We start from the raw sequence: 13,060 nt of genomic DNA on the forward strand, positions 1-13,060 counted from the left end.
AGTCCATGTAGGCACAGCAGCCTACCTGTAATTAAACCTGGGAATTCAGAGAAAGAAAACCCTAGAGCAAATAGAACTGCAAGACTACCTGCCTCAGTAAGTTCTGTTTTGATTTAAAGACCCCGTGCTGTTTGGAATGGAGAATGCGGAGTCCTCGGAGGCTAATACTATAGGGTGAAAAAGGTCAAGGAAAAAGCACCCTGACTCTGACTTGACCCCAGGACCAGGGCTTGAAATCCCACCAATTCCTAGGCTTGTCCCCAAATCAGGCTACAAAAATTCACCAATCTCAAGTCACCCTAGAAAGATCTGTTTCCCAAGAACCCCTGTTTGTAGCTCTGTGCCCTGTTCAGTTTGCTGCTGCTTCTTACCCTAGGGGCAGCCACACTGCTGGATTCTTTCTTCCCAATAAATCTCTTGAGTGTGGTGTGACATTTTTTTCTGGAGTGGAACAAGCTGTAACACTTTACCAGGGAAACTTTCCACTAGCAGAGCAGAGCTGTAACATTTCATCTGGCCTGAGCAGAGCTGTAATAACTTTGCTGGGGAAATCCTATAGTTGTTACACTTGCTTTGGGGAAACCTTTCCCTGGAGCAGAACTGTAAGCTGCTATGTTTACAGTAACTTTGTGGTAATTTTGGCTCCTGACTGCCAGGATACCTTTCCATCTGAGCTGCAATACTTACACATATAATGGAATGTTTGGGTCCCAGTATTAGGAACTGTCTTGGAATTATTAGGAGGTTTGGCCTTCTTTGGCATGTGTCACTGAGGGTGGGCTTTGAAGTTTCAAAAGCTCTCTCTGTTCCCTGTTAGCTCTCTCTGCCTTGTGCCAATGGATCAGATGTAAGCTCTTAACTACAGCTCTAACAATAGCACCATGCTTGCCTGCCTGCTGCCGTGTTCCCTAAAATGATGGTCATGGACTCTAACCCTGTGGAACCTTGAGTCTCCAAATTGAATGCTTTTCCTTATACTTAACTTTGTCAGGGTATATTCTCACAGTAATAAAAAGTAACCAAAACAGAGCCTATGCCAAAAATTGAATAATAAAAACAAACAACATTGGGCTCCCATCCACACAGGGAGATAAGTACACGTGGATCACCTGCCCCCCAAACACACCCATACACAGGTGAACCTGCATACACATATGAATGCACACTATGACCACATAGGCATATGAGATAAAAAATCTGAAACTCAAGTTGGTTTGTCACCTTCAGATTCCTATTGGCACATGGCTGTTTATGATGGGTGATAGATACTAATTTTGGGGGAGATGATGCAGAATCAAAGACTTGGACAGAGGCCAGACTTACCTCTCCATATTTGGCTTTGTGGCCTTAGTCAACTCTGAACTTGGAGGCAGGGTTGTACCCCTTCTGACCACACCCTGTCCTTGCATTGTGAAGCCAAGGCAGGTTGAGTGATCTCATAGATATCAAGGGAACACCTCTCTCTCATTTTGCTCATGCTAGTCCTGGCTGAGCCTCTTTTTCCTGCACCCCGGAGTAAAGTTGTCAACTTTGTCAATCATCCTCACCGAATCTACTTGCAAGATGGATGTAAATGGTCCCAAGCGCATGGAACCCCACAGGCCGCTTGACCTGAACCCTCGCTCAACCCCAGTACACAAGAATCTGCAACAAGAACCCTGCTGTGTGGTTGGTAACAAGCTGCCAACAAAGAAGAGCTCTGTGGTCATCGACATGGGTTCTGGCACATGTAAGATGGGCTTCGCAGGACAGACTCAGCCCGGCTACATTGTGGCCAGTGTTGTGGGCTACCAGCCCAAGAAACAAACCACAATGGGGCAGCCCAAGGTGGACACTTTTATTGGTGAGGCAGCCCAGGCTTGCCAGGAGTTAACCCTGATGCAGCCTGTTCGTAATGGTATTGTGGTGAACTGGGAAGCAGCTGAGATCATCTGGCGCCACATCCTGGAGAATGACCTCCGAGTTGCTACCCAGGACCATCCTCTGCTGTTCACCGACCCGCCCTTCAACCCTGCAAGCAACCGCGAAAAGCTGGTGGAAGTAGCCTTCGAGTCTCTGCACTCCCCTGCCATATATGTGGCCTCCCAATCCGTGCTGTCAGTCTATGCCAATGGGCGCGTTAATGGGCTGGTGGTAGACACTGGCCACGGGGTCAGCTACACAGTGCCAGTCTTCCAAGGCTACAACCTACCCAGTGGCATCCAGCGCCTTGACCTGGCTGGCCACTACTTGACTACCTTCCTGGCAGAGAAAATCTTGAGATCTAGCTTGCCACTGAAGAAGGAAGACATGGACACAATGGAGAATATCAAGCATCAATACTGCTATGTGGCCTCAGATTTCCAGAAGGAGCAAGGGCGCCCTGATGACAAATTCCGGCGGTGCCTGAAGCTGCCAGATGGACAGATGATCACAGTGGGGAAGGAGCTCTTCCAGTGTCCTGAACTACTATTCCATCCCCCGGAGACCTCGGGACCTTCATCTTTGGGCCTCCCCAGGATGGTGGAACAGAGCCTCTGCACGGTGCCACAGGAGCTGCAGGCCGAAATGGAACAAAATGTGCTGCTGTGTGGAGGCTCCTCTCTCTTCTCTGGCTTCGAAAGTCGCTTCAAGGCTGAGCTGCTGCAGTGTCTTAGTCCAGACGCCTATGTGGTTGTGGCTGCCCAACCCAATAGGAACCTCTCAGTCTGGACTGGGGGATCCATTCTAGCCTCACTGTGTGCCTTCCAGTCCCGCTGGATCCAGCGTGAGCAGTACGAGGAACAAGGTCCTGATATAGTGCACCGCAAGTGCTCTTGATTCATCGCTGGGTGGAGAGTGGTGTGGGAATAAAACTTCCATAGTGAGCATTTTCCTTTCATGTTGCATTCTCTCCCATCCCACTCGCTGAAAGCCAGCTAGGAGCCTCATCTATCAGCTCTAAACGGAACCATTGTGCACATGAGCTCACAGGAGATGTGAATGCATGCTTAAGATTTACACACAAATTAACTATAATGAAATTTGACAAAAAAAATCTTACCAGGAAATATAGTGAGAGTTCACACATCAAATAAAGGATATTTTCAGCTACTATTTTGTTCTAAATGTTAAACACAGGGCTGCTTCCCAGCAACTAATGGCTGCTAAGATGAGAGCATAAACAAAGGAAGAAAACAATGATGTAGGTCATTGGAGGGTACTGATCTGTGAAAAATAAGGGTCAGGGAAGGAGATCATATTTTATAACTCAAATAATAGTTCGTTATGGTAAATGATGAACCGGGTGTTAGTGGATTCAGCATGAGTCAGGGAGTTTTTGGACTTTGCCTGGTCATTGTGATCATGGGTTCTCTATTGTGTGTAGAGCACAGGCTCTTGTTGAGTGTTCTGTAATTTTGAAGGTTACAGCATGGGCCTCACTGTGCATTCTTCATGGTTAATGGTTGCTCTACAAATGAATTGCTTCCCCCTGCCTTGGACTTTGGAATGGAACACCCAGAGCATACACATGAAGTTCTGACTGTCATGGGTCCTTCTAGAATCTTAGCTTTACATCTAACTGTGGATCTTCTGAGACACACCCCTGATGGCATTTCCAATGGTATTCAGACAAATAGCTTTTTGATAGAGGCCTGGACCAAATATGTCCAACATGGTTTCCTCCCAGGAGCCTTAATGTTTGGGGATATGAGTAACGTCATTATACCTGAGGCTAAGATGACCTTATCCCTAAGATTTTGAACCTGAAAGGCAGAGCCATGAGGCAGATAATGTCCCAGATTTTTTTTAGTGTTGTAAAGTCACCTGGAAAGAAAGGAACTGGGGGCAAATGAGTGGCTTCTCCAGTCAGCAACAATAATAAAATAATATCAAAATAATATTATGATAACAATAATGATGTACCAATTCCAACATTCCACAGAAATTGGCAGGTGCTTCCTGTCACAGATGCCAGCATTTCACAGAGGGTGACTGTGCTTCCTGCTGTAGCTGCCTACAATACACAGTAGAGATAGATGGTTGCAAACTTGGTCACTTTTGACCTGATTGAAGACGTGTGTCTCTGCTATTTTCATTCTTTGACATTTACACCACATCCACCTCTTTTTCCATCTTTTCGGAATTTTCTATAAACATATTTGCATATTGTTGCCACTTAGTGCAGAGCTTCTGATCTCAAATTCCTAGCGGATGATGGGGAATTTCTCAGTGACAATTATTTTCTTTTTCCTGGGAGGTGGGGCATGATAAGGATTGTTCAAGAGAAGCTTCATTACAGGCATGGGAACCACTGAAGGGCATTTCCCAGAATGAAGAATCTGTTTAACTCTGAACGTACATGCTCACAGTCAAGGAGCAGGTTTGGGTGTGATGGGTCAGATATGTAAAATGATGAAGACACAGAAGGACTGGAAGGCTCTGGTGGCATTGAGTTAACCAGGTTTGTGTTTAAATCTGTTCTGTGAAATTAGATATCGGCTCAGGATGAGGGAAGTGGAGACATTCAGCTTGACCTATGCTAGCCAAACTGAATTAGCACTATTCACACTAAAATTAAACAAAGGGGAAGAAATGAAAATGATGAAATCTGCTTGAAATCAAACCCAGAAGAATCTCTGTAACTCATAAGAAGAGCAACTCTTTGTATTTCATGAAGCAGAGGCCCTTTCAGTGCCCGTAGACGTCGTCACTGGAGACACAGAATGGAGACTTTTTTCTGTCTGTGGGAAGCTACTTTGGGATGCATGCAATTCTCTCCTCTTCATTAACTTGGGGATGAATTACCTTCAAAATCTAGCTACCTCCAGAATTGCACATAATAACCTCAGTCTTCACCCAGAAAGAATATGGTTGTAGTTTCTCTCATTTTTTATATTGAGGTTATTATTGGTCCTATGTTTATTAAGGATGATGTGGCGCACGCCTTTAATTCCAGCACTCGGGAGGCAGAGGTAGGCGGATCTCTGTGAGTTCGAGACCAGCCTGGTCTACAGAGCTAGTTCCAGGACAGGCTCCAAAGCCACAGAGAAACCCTGTCTCGAAAAACCAAAAAAAAAAAAAAAAAAAAAAAAGGATGAATGGAGCACCAGGTTAAGATGTTTTCATATGACAATTCAGCCTTCATCACATCCTTTTTTCTTTCCAGAAATAGAGACTGTACTTTTTTGTGAGACAAAATTTTGGGTAGCCTAGAATTTAGTTACTGTTTAGCTGAGGGTGAACCTTGAAACTCATGCCTCTACTTCCTGACAAGTACTAGGATTCCAGGCAAAAGTGGAATTATCCAGTACAGTTGCATTGGCTTATTTTATGTGAACTTGACACAAGTTAGAGTCATTGGGGAAGAGGAAGTCTCAAATGAGAAAATGCCTCCTTAAGGTTGGGCTGCAGAGAAGCCCATAAAGCATTTTCTTATTTAGTGACTGCTATAGGAAGGGCTAGCACATTGTAGGAGGGCCCACCCCTTTCTTGGCTGATGGTTCTGGGTTCTATAAGAATCCAGGATGAGCAAGCCATGAAGAGCAAGCCAGTAACAGCGCTCTTCCTTGGCCTTTTCCTCAGCTCCTGCTTCCAAGGTTTTTTGTTTTTTTGTTTTTTTTTTGTTTTTTTTTTGAGACAGATTTTCTCGGGAGCTTTGGAGCCTGTCCTGAACTCACTATGTAGACCAGGCTGGCCTTGAACGCACAGAGATTTGCCTGCCCCTTCTCCAGAGAGCTGGGATTAAAGTCTTGTGCTGGAACGGAGTCACGAGGAATAAAACTGGCACAGCTTACACTGTCATCATGGAAAAAGCCAGCTCACCCTTTATCACCCTTTATTCTCCAAACATCTTATATACCCACACATTACGCCATCACCTAGGCAACCAGGGGCCTCGGCTCAAGTCATGTCCGCATCTAGCAGTCAGGTAGGCCACGAATTAGCATCTCTATAAGACATACTCCAAATTACAAAAGAAGGAAGCACCAAACATCTAAACTCATAACTCATCAGCTTCAGTCAAACATCTCTTCTCAGGTAATCCACACTTTAACAAAAGAAAGCTAGGAGAAGCACATCCTGGCTTTTGTTAAAGGCAGAGACAGCTTGTCTGCAGAGTTACATGATCCGCTCAAACCGGGCTAATGGCTTTTGTGCCATATCGAAATATGGGCCCACACCATCAGGCTCCAAAACTACAGAGAAACTCTGTCTCAAAAAAAACCACATTGAGAAGCTTGGAGGGCAGGTACATAGGGATGAAAGAAGAATGGGATTGAGATGCATGATGTAAATGTCACAAAGACTAAATAAAAAGTAAGTTAAAAACTGAGTTACCATGGTCATGGTGTCTTTTCACAGCAATAAAAAACCTTAACTAAGATACCACTAACACATAATCAGATTTTATGTTCCTATACTCCACAAGCACAATGTCCTCTAGTATTACCAATATTCTCTCTCTCTTTCTTTCTTTTCTGTTGTTTTTCGAGAAAGGGTTTCTTTGTAGTTTTGGAGCCTCTACTAGAAATAGCTCTTGTATATTAGGCTGGCCTCAAACTTACAGAGATCTGCCTGGCACTGCCTCCCTAGTGCTAGGATTAAAGACATGCACCAAGACTGCCTAGCCCATATATTATTTTCACATGAACTTTTGGATGTTACTATTTTTTATTGCATTCTATTAGTGTTTTTTTTTTATTATAGTTAGGAAGGAAGTATTAACAATTCCAACAGATAAATCACATGACAGATATTTGCATGGTCTGGGTACAGTAAATGAATTTATACAGATCAAATGCTTGTACAAAGCTACCCACTCTTTGTTTTGTGTTGTTTAAAATTGGCATATTACAATTACGTGGTTGAGGAAGGAGAAACAGAGCTACATATTTACGCTATAATATATAATAAACCACAACAGTTCCCTGCAATTGACTGTCACTTTTTGGAAAAGCCTTTGTTATTCTTAAAAAATATATAGGGGGGTTCCCAGCGGCAGCGGGAAGCCACGCGGTGGAACCCCCAATGCAGTGGGCGCATGTGAGCAGACCCATGAAGCCATAAAAGCAACTGCTAGCCCTGACGAGATGGTTGTTGGTCCCCGGGGTGGGCTGGCAGAGTCGCCATGAGCCGCATTGGCGGTGGCGGCGGTAACAGACATATAAACACAGGAAATAGCCATAAACATTTATTAAGAAAGAGGGAAAGAGAAAAAGGGAGAGGGAGAGAGAGAAGAAAGAGAGGGAGAGAAGGAGGGAGAGAGAGGAGGAGAGAGGCAAAGCCCCGTGTGTACACTGGGAGAGAAAACGGAGAGAGAGTAATGGAGGGCGGAGGTCAGAGGTTAAAAGGAGTGGGCGTGGCTAGGGCAGGGACCCAAAGAATAACAGCCTTTCTTTGACTTCAGTCCAAAGTCAAGGAAACTTCCAGAAATGTCCTTACTGATCAATTTTGTATCTGCAGATTATTATTTCCTTCATACACAGTTTGAAATGTTTCTTGACTTGATGCATATAAATATCCTGACTATTCATAGAATTGTTCCATAAATAACTGCAGTGATAATACTTGCATGTTTTAAAATTCATTCTTGTATTATATGCTTTTAATAATTTTATAAATTTATATGTCTGTCATGTAAAAATGTTCTTTAAATTTAGTGAATTCATTTGATTTTGAAATATTATAAAAATCATCCTGAGATTAGCAGCCTATTGTGGAACTAGCTCTTGTAGACCAGGCTGGCCTCCAACTCACAGACTCTGCCTGCCTCTGCTTCTCGAGTGCTGAGATTAAAAGTGTGCACCACTACCATCTGGCTTTGAGTGTTTTTAATATTAGTGTATTATTTGAATTGATACTGACATCTGGGAAATATTACTTTTAATCATTCTGTTTCTTAGCCAAGTTTCGTGCTTTTGTCTCTGAGTCAGTATGATTTCTTTTGGATACACTGTTATACCCAAATATTTCTTTTAATTCTTTATGCTATCTTGGTAGGTTGACTACAGCACTTCATGGCCATAGAGAATCATGATATACTCCATGCATCTCTGGGGTGAACTAATAATGTTGCCAGTTTCATTCTTTTATTTGTCTTTCCCTACTGTTTTATAGCACATGCAGTTAGTTAAGAATTCTATAATGATACTAAATACTTCTGGCATTAAAATTAATTATTATACTCTGATTTTATAGAAATTATATCAACAGAAAATTCATAGTCATCCTTATCCTTTGGCAGAAACTGCCAAAGATGTGATGGAGCCAGCTGCCAGGCCTTATATGCTGAATCTTTCCTGGTAAGACACACATTAATAGAAATTGATTAATCAAGATGTGAGAGTTAGCCAGTAAGAGGCTAGAGCTAATGGGCCAAGCAGTGTTAAAAAGGATACAGTTTCTGTGTAATTATTTCGGGGCATAAGCTAGCCAGGCGGCCAGGAGCCGAGTGGCAGGAACGCAGCCCGCAGCTCCATCAACAGCCATAGGAAGTCTCTCTGAAGGAAACTAGACAAGGCATTGATCTATGAGTATAGCAGAATATCATAAGGAATCATTTTTATTGATTTTTCCCCAGCAACGTTTAGTTTCACTCTAGGTCTCTGGGCTATCCAGTTTCCATTGCCTGGCTTTCCAGGCAGTGTGAAGCAATGGTTCTCTCTTGTGGTCTAGGTCTCAAATTAAATCAATTAAATCAGACATTGGCTGTCCACTTCCACAAGTTCTTGCATATCTTGCAGGGAGGACAGATTGCAGGCTAAGGGTTTTGTGACTGGGTTAGTGTTGAGGTTTCTCTTTCTGTAGCCTGCAGAGTACCTTCTTGCTCCATAGAGATTAGACTGTAAGGATGAAGGCTCCTTGCAGGCAACAATTCGACCTCTCTACTATTAATGAGCTGTGGATGTTGTCGTCAGCAATAGGCCCCACTGTCAGTTTTCAGAGAGCAACCTTATGTCATAGCACTGGCCTAGAGTCTTTAGAAAATTTCTAAAGGAACCCCCTCAGGCAATAATTCAATAGAATGCACCATGGTTGCATCACTGGATGTCTTGACTGGCAACAAGAGATGGCCAGTACAGAATCTATATTCTCTGTTGCTAGGAATCCTCACTAGGTCACCCTCATAGGTTCCAGGAAGTTTCTTTTGCATTAGGTTGCACACAGACCCCCATATGCCCCCCAAATACAGCTATCTGTCCCCCAACTCCCTCCTATGATCCCTCCCCACTACCTGATCCATCCTGCTCCCATCCCAGCCTGCCCTCAGTTCACCTGCAAATTCTGTCCTATTTTCCTTGCCATTGAGATCCAGGCTTCCCTCCAGGACTCCGTCTCTTTCCCTAACCTCTCTGGTCTGTGGATTGAAGCTTGATTATCATTTGCTCAATAGCTAATATCCACTTATATGTGAATAGATGTACCGGCACAAAATAAAGGCAATGCAGATATCAAAGAATATTTACCAGTTTATTGTTAAACTTACTGAACCAAAGTTCCAGCGTAGCACAGGTAGCGAGGAACAAAAGGGCCGAGCCGCCTCTCCGCGCACTCTTTATTGGCAGGGATTTGCCTGAGGCAAACCCCGCCCTCTAAAGGGAGCTGATTTAACCCCTTTATCTCCCCCTTTTGTCTAAATAAGACACAACTAAACCAAATATAACTATAACAATAATAACAAATGATAAATATAACAAACAATATTGAGAGCAAAAGTTTTGCTAAAGAGTAACTACAATTAAATAATCTTCAACTCCATCAAAGATCTGAGAAGGGAGTAAATATTACTTAACAAAAAAGAGATATCCAAAATGTGCAACAAATGACAGAGACAACTGACTGCCTGGGCAATCACCCAAAATCTCGTTTGCAATGTTGAGTCAACCAACTTTGGCTAAGGCCTAACATAACTGACATACCATTCTCAAATGCAAGGAACTTTCTTAGGATTATCCTACCCTGTCTTGGCAAGATAAGACAATCCTGTTTATATCTTAGTCAGTAGTTGAGGTATGGGTTTTTCTTAACCCAAAGGCCAGTTCTGCCAGGAAGACAAGCTCCCAGTGGAGTGTCTTTGGTGCTCAACGTTCTCTCGGGAGTAGAGTGGTGTTGCCAGGAGTAAATTGTGTCTCGATGGCACAGAATTCTAGGTTAGATTAAAGGCCATTTTCTACAGCTCTTCAAAGAAGCTGAAGATTATACTATCTATACTGAAAATAATCTCTATGTATCTAAAAAACCTGATTAACCTAAAAATAATATGACAAACATGTAATTCTCAATACCTATCTAATTTGAAAACTAAGGGAATAAACAATTGTGCAATGTATGAAGACAATGATCTTCACTTGTAAACAATGTCATTACTTATCAAATGTAAACAATGTTATTACATAAATAGGACCAGAGGTAGAAATGTACATTGTGATATGATAGATGTATCCATACAATATAAGCATACTCTTATACCAAAATAGAGGTAGGAACACTCACATTCAATATTCAATATATCAATATACAAGAAACAGTACCAACATAATTTTCTAAAAACAGTAAGTCACAAATACCAATCATCCCATCAACCCAGTTAATCCCCCTCTTTTTTTTTATATATATATCCCTAATTCCATACAATATCTCCCCATCCCCTCACCCCTAAACCAACCACTAAAAGATGTCCCTAACCCTGTGGGCAAACTCTGTTGGGAGAGGGGACGTCGTCCTCTTAGATTGCTTCTAGCTGACATGGGGGCGACGTTCTTCTTAGGGGCCCCTGTGAAAGCAAACGATGGTAAAATTCCCAAATTAACCTTTGACTTAAGAAGACTATAACTAGTCTCTGTGTGTTTCGAGAAGGTCCGGCCAGAGTGTTGTCAAAAATGTGCATCATATGAAATTGTCTCTTGCAATTGGTACCAAAAAACAGATCCAAAATTAGTGCTTAAAAAAAAAAATTCATGACGTCATAAAAACCAGATTGAGTTGATGTTGTGGGGCCCCATCTTCATCCTGGAAACTTCAAAAATTACTGTAGGAAAATATGTTGCTTGTTATGGGAAATTTAAACATTAACAACAAGGACTTATACTGACATATAAAGAAAGACACAGATGTGAGGGAAGGCAAAGAAAGTTTATCAAGTATAAAATTATTCTTATTCTGTCCCATTTCATGGCTCCTGACCTGAGACAGAAACTTTGAAATATCTCTTATCAACAGGCTTGGAATTGAAGAAGGACTGAGCCATAGTCCAACTCCAAAACCAGCTCTACACATTTATAAAGAAGTGTTCAATAAAACATATAAATATACATAAATATATATAAAACCAATACTTACTATACGTATAGAATTTTATTGTTGATGTTTAATGGGTCGTATCTATTTTCCATCCATCAGTAATTAAATATTCAGGGTCCCTCAAATTCTTTGGAGATGAATATTTTCCTGTGGAGATAGGAAAAGAACCCTGCCCCCATCCTATTAGTAATCCTTACCATCTGTATGTCGGTCATCCTTGTGAATGAATTGTTATTTATCTTTTCCAAGTGACTTCTCTTCCTCAAACCGAACCTTTATTAATTTTGACGGTATCCATAATTTTTCCTCACCTGTGGAGATAAGAGCAAAACCCCTTCCCCAACGCAGCACATCTCCTGGCTTCCATTGTGAGGTTAGTACATCCTTGAAATAAACTGGTTGATTTAGTTCAGCAGACTTTTCCATTATCCAATGTCTTTCTGCAGCCGTCGTTCCCTTCTCGTTAGCGTTGAGAAAATTCAAGGTTAACAAAGCATTATGTAACCTATTTCTAGGGGTGTTTTCCACCCCTTTCTGTTTGTTCAACATATCCTTTATAGTTCGATTTGATCTTTCTATGACTGCTTGACCTGTAGGATTGTATGGTATACCTGTAACATGCTTGATATTGTAATGATCAAAAAACCGTTTCATCTTCCTAGAGACATAAGCAGGACCATTATCTGTCTTTATTTGTGTAGGTATACCCATGATAGCCATGACTTCTAATAAATGAGTGATTACTGAATCAGCTTTTTCTGAACTTAAAGCAGTTGCCCACTGAAAGCCTGAATAAGTGTCGATGGTGTGATGAACATATTTCAATTTGCCAAATTCTGGAAAGTGGAACACATCCATCTGCCAGATTTCATTTCTATGAGTGCCCTTTGGATTAACTCCTGCTGGCAGTGGCGTTTGGTTATAGAAAGAGCAGGTAGGGCATTTCTTCACAATCTCCTTAGCCTGTTGCCATGTAATAGAAAACTCTTTCTTCAAACCTTTGCTATTAACATGATGTTTTTTATGAAATTCAGAGGCTTGAAGCACACTACCAATCAATAATTGATCAATTTCTGCATTACCTTGTGCTAGAGGACCTGGCAGACCCGTATGGGATCGGATGTGTGTTATGTACATAGGGCAAAGCCTGTTCCTGATCAAATCTTGAACCTGGATAAACAATGAGGTTAGTTCTGTATCATCAGGTATAAATTCAGCAGTTTCAATATGTAAAATAACTCTTTCTGCATATTGTGAATCAGTAACTATATTAATAGGTTCTTTAAAATCTCTTAGTACCATAAGAATGGCATATAATTCTGCCTTCTGGACAGAATCATAAGGACTTTGTTCCACCTTACCCAAGTCTTCTGATTTGTAACCTGCCTTCCCTGATTTATTGGCATCAGTATAGAATGTATGGGCTCCAGTTATTGGAGCATCACGGACTATTCGAGGAAGGATCCAAGAAGTTCTCTTTATGAAGTTGAGCCGCTTGCTTTTTGGATAGTTGTTATTAATGTCTCCCAAAAAATTAGCACAAGCTCTTTGCCATGGTTCATTATCTTCCCATAATTTCTTTAGTTCATCAGCAGTGAAAGGCACTATAATTTCTGCTGGGTCTATGCCTGCTAGTTGACGAAGTCTCAGCTTGCCTTTTATAATTAACTCAGAGACTTTTTCCACATAAGTTTTCAGTTTCTTACTTGGTTTATGTGGTAAAAAGATCCATTCCAAGATAATATCATCTCTCTGCATTAAAATTCCTGTAGGAGAAATTTTCGATGGTAATATGACG

General features: G+C 41.7%; 1 protein-coding gene across 1 annotated transcript; it reads left to right on the forward strand.

Moving 5' to 3' along the window:
• The first annotated feature begins 1,563 nt into the window (after positions 1-1,563).
• On the forward strand, positions 1,564-2,799 carry LOC142842458 (actin-like protein 9). The gene has a single exon (XM_075959172.1). It carries the CDS (start codon positions 1,564-1,566, stop codon positions 2,797-2,799), a length of 1,236 nt encoding a protein of 411 aa, XP_075815287.1.
• Positions 2,800-13,060: the final 10,261 nt, after the last annotated feature.

This window comes from Microtus pennsylvanicus, chromosome 1, assembly GCF_037038515.1.
Source record: "Microtus pennsylvanicus isolate mMicPen1 chromosome 1, mMicPen1.hap1, whole genome shotgun sequence".
Lineage (NCBI taxonomy): Eukaryota > Metazoa > Chordata > Mammalia > Rodentia > Cricetidae > Microtus > Microtus pennsylvanicus.

Excerpts from the sequence above, each read along its gene's own strand:
- LOC142842458 (XM_075959172.1), top strand. The coding sequence starts at position 1,564 with ATGGATGTAAATGGTCCCAAGCGCATGGAACCCCACAGGCCGCTTGAC.